Source organism: Neoarius graeffei, chromosome 27 (genome assembly GCF_027579695.1).
Source record: "Neoarius graeffei isolate fNeoGra1 chromosome 27, fNeoGra1.pri, whole genome shotgun sequence".
Lineage (NCBI taxonomy): Eukaryota > Metazoa > Chordata > Actinopteri > Siluriformes > Ariidae > Neoarius > Neoarius graeffei.
In genome coordinates, this window is record NC_083595.1 from 49650069 (window position 1) to 49666507 (window position 16439).

Consider the following 16439-nt stretch of genomic DNA (forward strand, 5'->3'; position numbering starts at 1 on the left):
AAAATTTGATATTTTTGTACTTCTTCCACACCAGTTGTCCTTCTTTGTGAATAATAATCAGCTGTCATGCTTTGAGCTGAATCACCTAATCATTGCACCTTGAGCGCATCGTAATACATGGAGTCAAGTCGATTTGTGGCATATTTGAAGTGGTATTAATAAAATGTGCACAAAATGACCAGGAACTCAAAGAAATAAGTTTAAAAAAGGTGATTTTACATGTAATTCAGTGAGTGGCATCAAATTTACATACATTCAGTGTAACTGTTGACCTGAAGTTGATATTTAGTGGTGTTTTTTATTTTATTTTATTTATTTTTTTGTCTTGTAGAGCCATTTTGATAGCTGTTTGTTGTTTTAGTGTCCAGATGATGATATGGGCTGTTATTATTACGTATGATATTAAACAGTGTTCCTTTTGACCGTATTCTCGTTTTACTCTCAGGGAAAATAATTCAGATTATGATATGACTCCACAATGTGATGCATTGATACTTTGCACAAGAGAAACATGTCGTATCGCCTGAATTATAAATGCATTATTAATATTTAAAATAGTCATTAATATTTTCTCAGCCATGCACTGACACACTTGATCTGATCTCATGATCTCATGAGGTGTTTAAATACTTAATGGGTTAAATCAGGTGAATGGATTGGCATTTAATCTCCCATTCCAGTGTTTATCCAGAGCACATGACTTCATAGCGCCATCTACCGGTAACGAAGATGGCTCCCTGTAGCTCCTCAATGAGCTACAAACCTTCTGGAAATCAGAAGCTTGAATCAAAAATCAAAACTCAAACTCAAGAGCCTACTGAGTAATGCACAAGACCATCAGATGACAAATAACACCATGTTCTTATGTAACACCATGTTCTTTTATTATAATTTGTAAATTTTTTGACGTATATATATATATATATATATATATATATATATATATATATATATATACACACACACACACACACACACACACACACACGTATTTCAATAACAAACATTCATATAACATTTGCAATATGGCAGCTGTTGTATTGTTTGTTTGTTTGTTTGTTTTTAAAGTGCTATCTTTTCCTTGCTGTAGCCTGTATTTCTTTTTTAGTGTAGAGACTGCTAAACATGTCTCCCAATGATGATGATGATGATGATGATGATGATGGAGTTGAAAGGCACTGAGATTGGAGTCTCCTACACTCAAAAGAATATGGGCTACACAGCACTTTCACTGCAAAGTCATGAACAGCCATTGCATAGAGACACCTTTTTCACATTTCATCTCAATTCTGCTGCATAAATACAAAGTTTGGACTGTTAAAAAAAGCGCCCTCACAAACTCTTTCTCTCACACACACACACACACACACACACACACAAGCCCTCCACATCAGTACCCGAGCCTATGGCAAATTCTCAGAGAAAAAAAATGTGCTTCATCGGGTTGTACAGTCTCACGACTCATAGTGCACACGAGCTGAAGGGCAGACACCAGAGTTTGGAGATTTGGCTACGTCCCAAACCGCACATTATCACACTAAATAAGCAAAAAAAAAAATAATATATAGTGCACCACTATAAATCACTACTTATGCACAGTTTTGGCATGGTAATGCAGGAGGCGGTTTGGAATGTAGCCTGTTTTGTTCCAGTCCTTTGCTTTGGCATGTCGTTTGCAGTCCATATGTAGACTAACTCCAACATACAACATCTTAATAAACATGGAATAGGAAGAGCAGTTTGTTGTGTGTGTTTTTTTTTCCTCCTCCAGTGCACTTTTTACGCTTTTGGATAAGCCTTGTGCAGTTCTTCTTACAGTTCCAAAGGGCACATTTTAGACATTGCGGCCCTAAAAAAAAAAAGTTGCTACTTTTATACACACACACACACACACACACACACACACACACACACACACACACACATATTTAATAGCCTAGAACTTCTGCTTCTGCTGATGTGAAGTCATGTCATGCCCTACAGGAGCTGCGTTTATACCTTTACTGTAGTACATTTTTTATACAGAGGACGAAGTCCAAAGAGGAGCTTATTGAGTTCTTTGTGTGTGTGTGTGTGTGTGTGTGTGTGTGTGTGTGTGTGTGTGTGTGTGTGTGTGATAGAAATAAAAAAAGGCACGTGTAGACGGCAGCTGCCTGGCTTCTGGATAGAAACAGTTTCAGTTAATTATGATCTGTGACATCTATAGTACATATCCAGCGGACGCTATAGGAATAGCACGACTTCAAAAAATAAAAGAAGGGAAAAAAGATAAGGGAAAAAAAAAACACCAAGAAAAGTCTGTCCTTTTAGGCGCAGCCGCCCATGGCTTTGACGTACGAGCCGTCGGGGAGCTGCCGGAAGATCCCCCGCAAAGTCTCGAGCTCGCGCGTGAGGTGCTCGACGCGTTTGCGCAGTCTGTCGTTGTCCGCTGACAGCTCGATGACTTTCTGTTGCGTCTCGGCGTTGCGCATCTTGGCCTTATCGCGGCTCTTGCGCACGGCCACGTTGTTGCGCTCGCGCCGCAGCCGGTACTCGGCGCTGTTCTTGTCGACCTGCTTCTTGGATTTGGGCCTGTCGCCTGTACCGTTGGCCATCATTTTGACGGCGAGGCCGCCCTGCTGTTGGTGATGGTGCTGGTGTTGGTGTTGGTGCTGGTGATGCGGGCTGGGCACCGGGGTGGGCGGAGGCGTCGGGTGACCCGGCTGCAGGTGCACGGCGGTTTGCGCGCAGTGCGCGATCTGGTACTGCAGGTGCGACAGGTGTGGGTGGTGTTGCGGGTGGTGGTGCGGGTGGTAGGCACCGGATTGTGGCGCGTGCCCGAGCTCTCCGTCCTCGCGCGGCTCTTGCTTGATCGCCAAGGCTCTCATGCGCGTCTCGTGAGTCTCGTACACGGGCTCGAGCTTGGACGAGTCGCCGTAGCTCGCCACTGCACAGCCGTATGAGTGCTGCGGCCCGGGTGCGCCGAGTCCCAGGCCGTGGCTGTACTCGTAGTCGCCGCCGTTCGCCAGCTTGAGCTTCTCGTGACGCGCGCCACTGCTGTGGAACAGGTCGGCCAGGAATTCGTCGTTAAACGCGCCCGGGTCGATGTACGCGCTGATATCGATGGAGCTCTCGTTCTCGCAGATCGCGCTCAGGTCGTCCTTGTAGCCGTAGGCGTTCTGCGCGCTCGGTGCGAGGTTTGTCACCAGGGGCCGAGGGGCTGCCTCGTACAGGTTTGCTTGCTCCATGGAGTACCTAAAACCCGCCTGACATGGTGAAGGGCTCCGGGAATCCAGCTTGCTCACACTGCCCGGGGTCACACTTTACAGAAAAAAAAATACAATAATAATAAAAATAAAAAATAATAAAGAGTTTTCTAGAAGGCGCAAACTCGCCGGTTTGACCGCAGGCAAGCGGCTCCTGATGTGCCTGCAAAGCGAAGCAGGAGTCACGGAACGGCTCAGTGGAAGAGCAAAAACTTCACTCTCCGTGTTTGTATGTGTGTGTGTATATGTGTGTGTGTTTGACCTCGAGTCAGTGCTGCTCTGACACTCTTATATAGAGAGAAGTGAGCTTTGGGCGGGCGCGCCCTGGGTCCTAATGCTTTCCTGACTGCTCAGAGCGCACATCGCACTCCACCACTCAGAGTTATTTCACATCTCATAGCCCGATTTAAAAAAAAAAGATTGTTATTTTATATAGCCTGATAAAGAAGATCATGTCATAACATACATTATTACATGCTTACAATGTAAACCATTGCGTCACCGTTTAAACAGGACAAGCTGGATAGCTATAGATTAAAAAAAATGCTGCTTTGATTTTTTTTTTTCATTTTTATTCAGATTTCATCATGCATACGAATCTCAGAATATTTGCCCTGCACTTATCACTGATTACCTGCTCTTTCATTTTCATATAAGTTCTGTGCGGCTCCATAACAGACACAAACCCGGGTTCACCACCATAATGTGCAGGAAAGCATAATAATAATAATAATAATAATAATAATAATAATAATAATAATAATAATAATAATAATTCGAGGATGCATTTGGAAAACTGGGATATATTTCATACAGAGGGGTTGTTTTTGCTTTGTATGGAGAAAAATATGTTTTAAGAAAATGGGGTGGGGGCAAATTTGGCTTGCAATATGTGAAAAGGATAGAATTTGAAGAGCTGCGTTTGAGTTGAGTGTTGATCTCAGACCTCATGTGGATCTGCGGGGATATAAAGGAGAGACGGAGAGACCGAATGAAGTCAGAGCACATTGTCCTGGTTGGAGAAGATGTACAGATACCTGAACGCGCATGAGGGGGAGGGGGAGGGGGGTAATAACTACCCTGACTGATGGTTAAATTTAAGAATGTTTAGTCACACACACACACGCACACACACACACACACACACACACACACACACACCTAATAAATAATTTTAAATGAAGAGTTAATTATCATAGGAATAAAAAATAATTATTCGTTTAAATATCCGTGCATGGGAAATGAATGATATTGCGCGCGACCATTTGGCATTTGGCATGATGTCTATACCGAATAATAACTTATACTCATGTTGGCGCAGACGGTGTGCTTTTCTTTCTTTCTTTCTTTCTTTCTTTCTTTCTTTCTTTCTTTCTTTCTTGCTTGCTTGCTTGCTTGCTTTTTTTTTTACTCCAGACACCCAACGCAAACTCACCATTTCCAGTCTCAGCGCGCCAGTTTGGGGATTAAACCCAACAACAGCCTGACTGGCAGAAGGCACCCGAAACCGGCCCTGGCACGCGCGCTTCTGATCACCGATATCAGCGCGTGCAGCTCCCTCTATTGTCCCAGCGCGCGCTTGGCACGAACCGAAAGGCGCAGGAGTGAGAAATGAGGCAATCCTTTACGCACAAGTTTAATGTGAATTTAAGATTTTTAAAAGGCTTCTCTGCACATGAGACTGGTTTCATCAAATGCAATGTGTGTGTGTGTGTTCGGTAATAATAATAACAATCATCATCATCATCATCATAGCCTATAATTAGGTTAAATAATCTGGTAGCGGCGGCACGGTGGTGTAGTGGTTAGCGCTGTCGCCTCACAGCAAGAAGGTCCTGGGTTCGGGGCCGGCGAGGGCCTTTCTGTGTGGAGTTTGCATGTTCTCCCCATGTCCGCGTGGGTTTCCTCCGGGTGCTCCGGTTTCCCCCACAGTCCAAAGACATGCAGGTTAGGTTAACTGGTGACTCTAAATTGAGCGTAGGTGTGAATGTGAGTGTGAATGGTTGTCTGTGTCTATGTGTCAGCCCTGTGATGACCTGGCGACTTGTCCAGGGTGTACCCCGCCTTTCACCCGTAGTCAGCTGGGATAGGCTCCAGCTTGCCTGCGACCCTGTAGAAGGATAAAGCGGCTAGAGATAATGAGATGAGATAATCTGGTAGCTGGTAAGAGGAAACATACACTACCGTTCAAAAGTTTGGGGTCACCCAGACAATTTTGTGTTTTCCATGAAAAGTCACCCTTTTATTTTCCACCATAAGTTGTAAAATGAATAGAAAATATAGTCAAGACATGTTTCTGGCCATTTTGAGCATTTAATCGACCCCACAAATGTGATGCTCCAGAAACTCAATCTGCTCAAAGGAAGGTCAGTTTTATAGCTTCTCTAAAGAGCTAAACTGTTTTCAGCTGTGCTAACATGATTGTACAAGGGTTTTCTAATCATCCATTAGCCTTCTGAGGCAACGAGCAAACACATTGTACCATTAGAACACTGGAGTGATACACCTATGGAGATATTGCACCAAAAACCAGACATTTAGTAGAATTTAGCTAGAATAGTCATTTACCATATTATCAATGTATAGAGTGTATTTCTGATTAGTTTAAAGTGATCTTCATTGAAAAGAACAGTGCTTTTCTTTCAAAAATAAGGACATTTCAAAGTTTTGAACGGTAGTGTATCTTAAGCAATTTTAACATAAAAGAAATCTCTGCACAAATATATTTAAATACCTTGATGTATTAAATATATTGAGATCTAACTCGCCATAATGGTTCTTTAAGGGTCAGTTTGGTTCTTAGCTCTCAAAAACGGCTCTAGAACCCGTTCTGATAGGAATACATAATGCTGTAGGGTTCTACAGACAACACTTAAGGGTTCCTCTTCCTTTCCAAGGACAACATTAAGGCTTCTAAAAGTTCTAAGAGTGTGTGGAGTCAAAAGGATGGATTCTTCAGTTGTTCTTTCAGGGTTCCTTGAATAATTAAAAGTCTTCAGCTTTAAAATAAAAATGGCTCTTGAACCTGTCCTGACAGGAAACAATCACAATTCTACAGACAACCTTTAAGGGTTCGTCGTCCTCCTCCTCCAGAAGGATGACTTTTAGGCTTCTAAAAGTTCTAAGAGTGTGTCGTGTGTGTGTTTGTGTATGAATCTGATGATGATGACAGTAGGCCACTTCTTGTGTCATACATTATTTATTAAACTAAACTCAGAAGGGTCCTTTAATGGTTCTTGAAGGGTTCTTTCTTGAAGCGTTCCATTGTAGGGTTCTCGTTAGACCCTTTGAGGATAGGATGACTTGAAGGACTGTGTAGTGTGTCATGTTTGTGGATGAATCTTGTACATCTTGCATCGCATTATATACTCAGCTCACATGATTCAGCATGCATATCATCTAAATAATCATTTATAGGCAACGTTTTATATCATATAAAACACAATGTGGACTTTTTGAATAATTAAGGGTTCTTAGATTTGAAAAAAGAGGTTCTACTCGGAACACTTTCTCATATAAAATAATCTGTTGTAGGTTTTGAATCTGAAAGGCTTCCTTCAGAAGGACAACTTAAATCTAATAAGCTGCTATGACATTAAGTCTTACATCACAGAGGGATCTTGTCTAATTTATGACTTATACACAACATTTGCTGATTATGCAGTCATTATTTTCATCCCCTAATATGTAGTTTATAGAACAGATCATTTGGCTTTATTTATGTATTTATTTCTAACTATTTTTATTCTCATAGCTGTGTAATGTTTTGAATATAAAGGTAATACATGGTAGTGAGAATTTAACAAACCACAACACATGGGACAATGATTGAAAGCTGCATAAAGATGGACAGCAGTCCAGCACATCATGCCAGGTGTAGTTATGCACTCTAGGCCTAAATGAAAAAGATGTTGTTCATATACTAAGTTACATACAAGTGAAGTAGATGTGGACAATGTTTTATGAAACATAGGCTAATGATCAGTCTTTCATAAGATCCTGGCATTAAACTGAATATGTTGCGTTGTATTTTTTTTGGTCAGAGTTCATCATTTTAATCTTCTTCTGTAACCCTGACCTCAGAGTGCTGGATCAAAAATACACATTTTGAAATGTTTGTATTCATTGTAGAGCCTTTACCTGGTATGACTTCTTGTGTGTGTGTGTGTGTGTGTGTGTGTGTGTGTGTGTGTGTGTGTGTGTGTGTGTGTGTGTGTGTGTGTAGGCAAAACTAAACCCAAACAGTTATTTATATGCATTCAAATATCTTGCATTGTGTTATTACATTTATTATATTAATGAGCACAATTAGCTGACTGGTTATAAAATGGCTAATAATTAACAAATAAACACTAAATTTAAAAGTTCTTTTGAAACTAAATATGTTTGTGTATTTATTTTTTTAAATAAAATGTTTACTTAGTCTATCTGTTGTATACCTTTAACTTGGTTGTATTCCTTATATTAATTTCATCCTATGATCTCATGGCTGATCCTGTTACATAAAATAAATCCCGCCTCTAAAGTGCACCGCGTCACTTTATTGGTTAGGTGAGCTGTCAATCATATGCGGTATGTCGTCATCCTCTTAGATACTCCTCTCTGATTGGCTGAACGAATAGATTTCCCTACATGGTCAAAGAAAAAAAAAAAAGATTTCGCAATACTCCCAGCCAGGCACGGTTTAGTGGAAACCAAACAATAACAGCTTCTCTGATACTTCCGTCCTGTTCGGAGGAAAATAACCTGTTTAATTGTTGTATGTGTGGATCAGTGATAAGGTTTCAACCTTGTTAAGGTAAGGAAAGTTTTTAAATGTGTTTATAATGATGTAGGAGAAAAGGAAAAGGACTTTTGTTTAGTTCTGGAAGGTTCTTGCTTTCGCTCGTTTAGCGTGCTAACAGGCTAACTTTAGTAGCACCTGATTGCAAAACAGGTTTAGTTTTGGGCTTTTTTTTTTTTGTTTATTTGTTTTAAAATAAGCGTTATGATATTTTTGGTTGACAGGAAGACCGTACGGATGTTACATTAAACTGTCTGTTGTTCTAAATGAGACATTTTCGGTGTACGTGACAACAATAGAGTAAAAGTTAGCTAAGGAATGTGTGGATATACGCACGTATGTATTTATTTAACGTGATGTCATCACCGTTGTAAACTCAGTTTACAGTTCAGCACTATCTACTTTATTTCTATTAACGGTTTTTTTCTGTGTGTGTTTTGATGAAGTTCTATGAAGGGTACTATAGGTTAGCATGGTTAGCTAGCTAAGTGCTTAGCTAGCGGTATTCCCCGTCATTCCTGTTCACTTACGTATGAAGCAATACTTAGGTAATTGATGTAAGCTTGTTAGCATCGCTTGCTAGCTAGTCGCGTATTGAACATAAAAAAATAGAATAAATAAATTTAATTTTAAAAACATTAGAGACGTCTTAACAACCTAATGACTCACTTTGGATTAAAAATAACATGGGTTTTGTGTAAAGAAAAATTATAATAAAATAAATAAATGAAACGCCTGTGAAGAGTTGTGCACGCGCGGAGAGTTTCCTGTTCCGTGCCACGGGGGGGGACAGGCGGCGGGAGCGCGAGCGCGGATTGTGATGATGATGCAACCGAGAGCAACGCGCTGAGAGAGAGAGAGAGAGAGAGAGAGAATCAGGTGGAGGTGCTGCTGCTGCTGCTTGTGTATTAAACATTAAACCGTGGTGTTGTTGGTGCGCTGTTTCGTGACTCTGCATGAGATTTTAAACTGCCAAAACACACACTGTAAACCCATCACTGTCAAATCCCAAACTATTGGCACCCTGCATGACATACAGGGTGATCTGTATCAACCTGCTGTTTTTATTTTTACAAAGGTTTGTATGCACAGCACTTTGGATGAAATGTGCTTTTTAAATGAACTTAGGTACGTCATAGAACACCCACAAGAGCAAAACGTACATCAAACCATAATTCTAGTGATATCTATGGCTACATTATTTGTTTTATGAGAAATGTACATAGCTAAAGACTGGTGCATTATTTTGACAGGGTATTTTAATTAAGTTTCAGGAATCCATGGTGGAGCAGCAGGTAGCTTTAATTTCTTGAATTGTCGAGATGGTGACCCGGTTGTTTTGGGGAGGGGGGGACAACTTGGTTGGTGAGGGGACAGACGGTGGACCAGTTGTCGAGGAAGGGGGGTAGACGGCGGACCAGTTGTCGAGGAAGGGGGGTAGACGGCGGACCGGCCGCCGTCGAGGGGAGGGCGGAGAGGCGGCGGACCGGCCGCCGTCGAGGGGAGGGCGGAGAGGCGGCGGACCGGCCGCCGTCGAGGGGAGGGCGGAGAGGCGGCGGACCGGCCGCCGTCGAGGGGAGGGCGGAGAGGCGGCGGACCGGCCGCCGTCGAGGGGAGGGCGGAGAGGCGGCGGACCGGCCGCCGTCGAGGGGAGGGCGGAGAGGCGGCGGACCGGCCGCCGTCGAGGGGAGGGCGGAGAGGCGGCGGACCGGCGGCCGCCGTCGAGGGGAGGGCGGAGAGGCGGCGGACCGGCGGCCGCCGTCGAGGGGAGGGCGGAGAGGCGGCGGACCGGCGGCCGCCGTCGAGGGGAGGGCGGAGAGGCGGCGGACCGGCGGCCGCCGACGGGGGGAGGGCGGAGAGGCGGCGGACCGGCGGCCGCCGACGGGGGGAGGGCGGAGGTAGGAAGGGGGGGGACGGGTCAAAAGTTGTTGAGTTCTTCTTGTAGAGATCTTGCAGCGCTGCACATGATGATGGTTCCATCTCCGTTTTTCTTTCCACTCAGGAACGTACAGGTGCGCAGTCGCAACCAGCAGCAACCAACCTTTGGACAGCGTTCAGCACCATCCAGCGGCAGGCGAAGGTGCAGGCGTGAGAGTTAGAGAGAGGCAGCAGATCCAAATGAGCAAGCAGCCGCAGCAGAAGTTAACCAACACAGATCAGAACGGAGTGAGTGTCATACAGAGCCAGGCTCATAGCAGTGTCGTGCAAACTGCAGGAGCTACAGCAGGACTGCAGCAGGTATATACACGCGCGCGCACACAAAAAAAAAAAGTGCACAGACTGACATGATTATGTACATGCATGCCATCTGGTTTTCAAATATTTTTGTTGTTTTATTATATATTTGTCTTTAAATTTGTTTCTATGTGCATTAGTGACACTTCAGTATATGTCATGTCTTGTATGTATCATATATATATATATATATATATATATATATATATATATATATATATATATTTTTTTTTTTTTTTTTTATTGCAATTCAATGAACGTTGGTTAGTTTTTAATTTCGGTGCAATAAACTTTCAACAAGCCGTTATAATAAGTCACATATTAATGAGCTTGAATGATTTTGCTTTTATTTATTTTCCCCCAGCAGTCTGTTGTTCTTGCTGACGTTTAGCTTCATCGACATAAACACGCCCTGTCCTCATTATCATTCCCATCATTATTCAGGAGTTTATTCCTCTTTTATTTTTATCCTCCTCTAATATGGATGTGCGCAGAAATCGCACTACATGTGGTGTTTGATCATCGTTTTAAAACCTGTACAGTGAACTGAAAGCTCAGCACAAGTCCATCTGAGTCGAGTTCAGTCAGTAAGCACTTTACAGTGGACTCTGGACCTGGTCTCGGTCCTGGGAACACTGGGCATGTGGCGTTACTGTTAGAAATACTGACACACACACACACACACACACACGGGTGACTGCATTTATGCCTGATTACAAAACTAACTGTATATTTAAGTTATTCCATGAAATTGAGTCGTATGTGCCGAGTTGGCTATAAACCATGTATGACAAGATTGACCGGAATAAATATTTTATTCTGTCCACATTCACTGGATTTTGAGAAACAGCTTTATTTTATTTTTTTGCACAAATTTGATCAATAAAAACTTTGTACGAAATGTCCGACAAAATCATTTCTGCTCAGGTGGATTTCTTAAAAACCTATCGATGGCAAGATGAATTGACTTCAGTGTTTTTTGTAAAAAGTGCCTTCTCGCTGTCGTACCAAGGAATTGAATAGCTTTAGACATTTATTGAATTCTTCCTTCCATTCTTCCTTCAATTCTGTCATTTTCAAACTTCTTTGAGCTTTTGAACCAGTCTCAAAAAATTCAACCAATTTTTTCATGCTGAAAGGTGAAGAATGTAAACAAACTGGCGAAATGACGGGACCTATTTGTGAGAAATGTGATCATGATAATTCATGAAAAATAAACAAAGATACGTTCTTACCGTCAAATACTTTCAGTCCATATTGTGTTGCCTTGTATTTTTTGGGATTTTGTTTTCGAGTCGAGGTTTTATTTCGTCCACGGTTGGTTCAGTAATGCGCGCCGCCATTTTGTTTTTCTCTACTCACGGTATGCGGTCGATACTTTCGTGCTCGAATTGGCTTCATCAGTCATCTTTGGACACGCAGAACCTAATCAACTACTCCGATGTAGTGGTCATCTTCACATTGGCGATGGACGAACATCACTCACCGTATATGAGCTGATAGCCTAGTAGTAGAGTAGCCAATCAGAGTGTGCAATTGCTCATATCTAGTGAATGTGGATAGAATAAGGATGGTTATAATTATATAAGGCGGCACGGTGGTGTAGTGGTTAGCGCTGTCGCCTCACAGCAAGAAGGTCCGGGTTCGAGCCCCGTGGCCAGCGAGGGCCTTTCTGTGCAGAGTTTGTATGTTCTCCCCGTGGTTTCCTCCGGGTGCTCTGGTTTCCCCCACAGTCCAAAGACATGCAGGTTAGGTTAACTGGCGACTCTAAATTGACCGTAGGTGTGAATGTGAGTGTGAATGGTTGTGTGTGTCTATGTGTCAGCCCTGTGATGACCTGGCGACTTGTCCAGGGTGTACCCCGCCTTTCACCTGTAGTCAGCTGGGATAGGCTCCAGCTTGCCTGCGATCAGGAACAGGATAAAGCGGCTAGAGATAATGAGATGAGAATTATATAAGCAAATAAGTTTTTGGGGAGCGCCTTGGAGCAGCGGGCAAGGAGTATTGTCCTGAGTTCAGCCCTGAGCTCGGGTTAGTCTGTGTGGGGTTCCTCAGGGTTCGCTGTTTTCCTGCCAAACACATTACACAGCACCATGCAGTATAGCAAGTGTTACTGCAGGTTTGTTCATATATGGTGATATGAAGCTGATAGGGTGGATGGTATTAGTTGGTGTTTGTTTGTTTAAAGCTCATACTTCTGGTTTATGGATTGGGTCTAAGTGAAGGTCCTAAACGTAGCCTGATCATTATGAATCTAAGCAGCATTTTTAGGAAGTAGGCACAAAGTCTTTATAGAATCTCCTGATAGGAAGTCCATGCGCTAATAAAAGATAGCGGTTATGTGACTGTGACTAAAATCAGATATCTCTTCTGCAGTATAAATAAACGTCGCAACCTAAACACCACAAGGCCTTAATAACGCTTCTCTTCTTTTTCTTTCTCAGGTTCCTCAACTCGTCCCAGTCAGCCCCGGAGGAGGTGGCAAAGCCACGTCACCCAGCAAGATGAAGAAGACGATGCTGGACAAGGACAGCGAGGAATACAGGCAGCGGCGCGAACGCAACAACCTGGCCGTGAAGAAGAGCCGCATGCGCAGCAAGCAGAAGGCGCAGGACACGCAGCAGCGTGTCAACGAGCTTAAAGAGGAGAACGAGAGATTGGAGGCCAAGATCAAGCTGCTCAGCAAAGAGCTCAGTGTGCTCAAAGACCTGTTCCTGGAGCACGCACACAACCTGGCTGACAACGTGCAGCCTGCTACCGCAGCAACCGTCGCCCCCGGAGACCTCTGTAACAACAACAACCAGTGAGATCGAGTGACTTGTTCGGGGCGCCAACTCTGTACTATAATAATCTCGGTTAACCTTTTTCTTAAGGAAATGGAAGCTTTCCTGATTGTTTTTTAGGCCGTTTGCATTTCACAAGAATGAAGCTTTCCCTTTAGGCTTGAGATTAAAAAAAAGAAAATAATCAATAATATTTAATTATGAGCACTCTGGACTTTAAAACAAGTACAAGATGGTTTATTTCCCAAACTGAAACATCAGAAACACTGCATGATTTTGGATTGGAATTGGGTGGGGTTTTTTCTTTTTTTTTTCTTTTTTTTTCCTCTTCTCAATTCATAAGCTTTTTCACGATCCCTCTCGTCTTTCTTCCTATCGTCCTCTTTTTTGACGCGGTGTATAAATAAGCGTGGAGGGAACGCGGAAAAGTATTAGCACAGCTTAGGAATGCCGTAGGTTTGGATTTTGTTTCCGTTTATGACTACAGCGAGTCACTCGGGGAGACAGCATCGAAAACAAGCAGCAGATTTTCGCAAAAGCCTCGCCGCAGGTCCGTGACAGCTTTTCAAATTCATAAGAATCTCTCCAAGCATGTTCGGGCAAATCGATCCAACTCTCACAAGGCAGCAGCAAAGAAAAAAGACGCAAAGAAGAGACAAAAGGAGCAGTGTCCTGGAAACAGACGGATAGATTTTAATTATACCTGAGGGCTGTTTTAAAGGGGCTTTCCCTCCTCCATCTCCTTGGATGATATCTTTGTTATAAGCGCGTTTTGTTTAACTTAAGAAGACAGGGACTCAGGCCGCGAGGGATGTGCGCGATCAGGGAAATCGGACGGTCGTGTCCAACTTTGACGTGAAATTGCAGGGGTGGACAAATCAATAGCCCGGGACAAGAGAGAAATAAGTACACAGCAACTTCTTTTCCTTTATTGGCTTTCATGAAACAGAATATATGGTGTTTTGGTACGTAGTCGTGTTTAAACGTAGCACGCTTTGTGTGATGCGTCTCGACTGTGTAACTACAGCAAGCTTATGTACAATACACATCAGTTGAGACGGTCTGACTCGCAGGTGTGCCGAAAACCGTGCAGAAATAAAGTGAAGCACAAAGCTGAAGTGTATGAGAAATCAAGGCGCGACCCAGGCGGACGGAAGATCACATCTCGTGCCTAACGACTTTTCATGTCAAGGGCACGAACACGATGTGCTACATGAGCGTAACCATGTCGATCGTCACTCTTGGTGCATTTACTGGCATTTAGCAGACGCTGTTATCCAGAGCGACGTACAACATACCTAGAGCAGCCTGGGGAGCAGTTGGGGGTTTGGTGCCTTGCTCAAGGGCACTTCAGCCATTCCTGCTGGGCCAGGGAATCGAACTGGCAACCTTATGGTCCCAAAGCCACTTCTCTCACCATTTAGGCTGTGGCGTCCAGCCCTAATGGTTAGAGAAGCTTAATTAGAGAATTATCTCACCGTACGTTATTTTAGCTGTCGGTTTTATAGCCGTCAGTTAGATTTCCAGGCAAACAGATCGTGGAACTGGGAGGCTACATTAATGATTTGTCCACCTGTGAACTGCATACAGATGTAAATAATGTTGGATGATATTTTTATTTTATTTTTAAAGTTGTTGTTCTGTATGGAAGAAACGATCCCTGAAATTGTCCCAAAGAAAGAACTTTTCTATTATGTCCATATTTCTTGGAAAAAAAAAAAAATCAAGCTCGTGCTTAGAGAGTTGGAGCTCTGTCCTGGGACGGAGGAATCAGACAGCGTGGACAGCCTGAGTGTGTGTGGAGTGCGTTGCATCAGACCGAAGAGCAGACAGCGCTGGCGTTAACAAAAGCCGTTAAATTGCACTTGAGCCTCAAACCCGTCTTACAAAACTATCCGAGAGAGAGAGAGGGAGGGATGGGATAGGATGGGTTGGTTTGGGACGAGACGCATGCTGTCTGGGGTGTTGGTTGAATTTAAAAAAACAACCCAAACTGATTTCATCAGCGCAGCAACCCGCGGTCCGGTCTGTCTGAGTCTCTGTCTGATGCGTGTTTGTGTGTTTGTCTCGGCACACAGCGAAGGCTCAGACACCGATGGTGCATTCTTACTGACTCATTGATTGGGCTTCTGAAAAATACAGAAGCATGCAGTGATTAAAAAAATAAATAGTTCTTTAGTATCTGTAATCTTTAATCATTCATTTTTTTTTTCTCAGTTCTCTGACAGCCAAAATCTTTCTAGCATTTCTACACTGACTTTTTGTACCTCAGGCGATGCCACTAAAGAGACTTTCATGTATTTGTACACCTGTTTTAAAGAAAAGACGATTTAAAAAAATAAAACCCACAAAGTACACAAGGTGATTTTAGTGAGAATTTAAGCTTTTTTTTTTTTTTTCCCTCTTAGATTCTTTTGTAATATTCTTTTGTCATTTTCTATATCTTTTTAGGTTTAAAAGGTTTGGAGAAAAAAAAAAAGCATGATGCATGGTTAAAGCACTGTTCAGGAAAAAATAATGCACAATGTGTTATCAGATTCGGCTTTGAACTGGGAGTGGAGCGTGAAGAAAAAAAAAAAGCATATCAAAGAAACGATTGTTGTCCATGTCATGTTCCTCAAATATTTGATTAGCATTTTTGCTGAAGTATGAGCGTTGCTGGCCAACTTGCTTTTTTATATGACAGGGTTATTGTGCATTGTAAATTAAAAATTGATTATAAACTGTCAACACGTGTGTGTGTGTGTGTGTGTGTGGTGGGATTTTTTTTTTTTTTAATTTATTTATTTTATTCCTTTTTCCCTTTGGAGATGTGTGTATATATTACATTATTATACTGTGTATTTAGTTAGAGGCTTTTTTTTTTTTGAGCAGCTCAAGCTCGTAACAGCAATCATAAAGCGGTCCACACCTGTACGTTATTAGTTCCTGTGTTTGCCTGTAGACTGTGTACAGTGTGTGCTTGTGCTCTGCGTCACCCTGCATTAGTCAATATTGGCAGTATAAACAACAGTGATATCGATCGCTGTACACGTCGTCTTCCCCTTTTTTTTCTTCTTTAAACGTGTGAAGAGTAACATCACTGTAGCAGTATCGAAGTGAAGGGTTGATGCACGTCCTCACGTATTGCAGCGTGTTTAACTAAACCTTGCTTGGCCTATTTATTAAGCAAACAGTAAGAAAAAGTGCAGAGTGAGCACGAGTCAGCTTCAGCATATGAGCTTATCTCGTAATTCTGTACACCGTGAACCAGACTCGCGATTATTAAATGATTAATGCCCAGTTACTTTGTTGGATTGTTTGATGGAGTGCTCAAGATCACGCTCCTATCTCTCTCTCTCTCGTTCAAATAGCTTTATTGGCATGAGTTGTATCCAACAACCAACACTTAAG

At 42.7% G+C, this 16439-nt stretch overlaps 2 protein-coding genes across 2 annotated transcripts; one reads left to right on the plus strand and one right to left on the minus strand.

Annotated features, from left to right (window-relative positions):
* Positions 1 to 1880: 1880 nt before the first annotated feature.
* On the minus strand, positions 1881 to 3522 carry cebpa (CCAAT enhancer binding protein alpha). The gene has a single exon (XM_060911270.1). The coding sequence runs from the start codon at positions 3225 to 3227 to the stop codon at positions 2307 to 2309; it is 921 nt and encodes a 306-aa protein (XP_060767253.1). The 5' UTR covers positions 3228 to 3522; the 3' UTR covers positions 1881 to 2306.
* Positions 3523 to 7911: 4389 nt separating this feature from the next.
* On the plus strand, positions 7912 to 15776 carry cebpg (CCAAT enhancer binding protein gamma). The gene is made up of 3 exons (XM_060912092.1): positions 7912 to 8043; positions 10031 to 10266; positions 12708 to 15776. Exons 2-3 carry the CDS (start codon positions 10147 to 10149, stop codon positions 13068 to 13070), a joined length of 483 nt encoding a protein of 160 aa, XP_060768075.1. The 5' UTR covers positions 7912 to 8043; positions 10031 to 10146; the 3' UTR covers positions 13071 to 15776.
* Positions 15777 to 16439: the final 663 nt, after the last annotated feature.

What these genes read in the sequence shown, in the direction of transcription:
- cebpa (XM_060911270.1), bottom strand. Translation starts at nt 3,227, where the DNA reads ATGGAGCAAGCAAACCTGTACGAGGCAGCCCCTCGGCCCCTGGTGACA.
- cebpg (XM_060912092.1), top strand. Translation starts at nt 10,147, where the DNA reads ATGAGCAAGCAGCCGCAGCAGAAGTTAACCAACACAGATCAGAACGGA. An exon ending in CTACAGCAGGACTGCAGCAG is followed by an intron (nt 10,267 to 12,707) that starts GTATATACACGC and finishes TTTCTTTCTCAG; the next exon opens with GTTCCTCAACTCGTCCCAGT.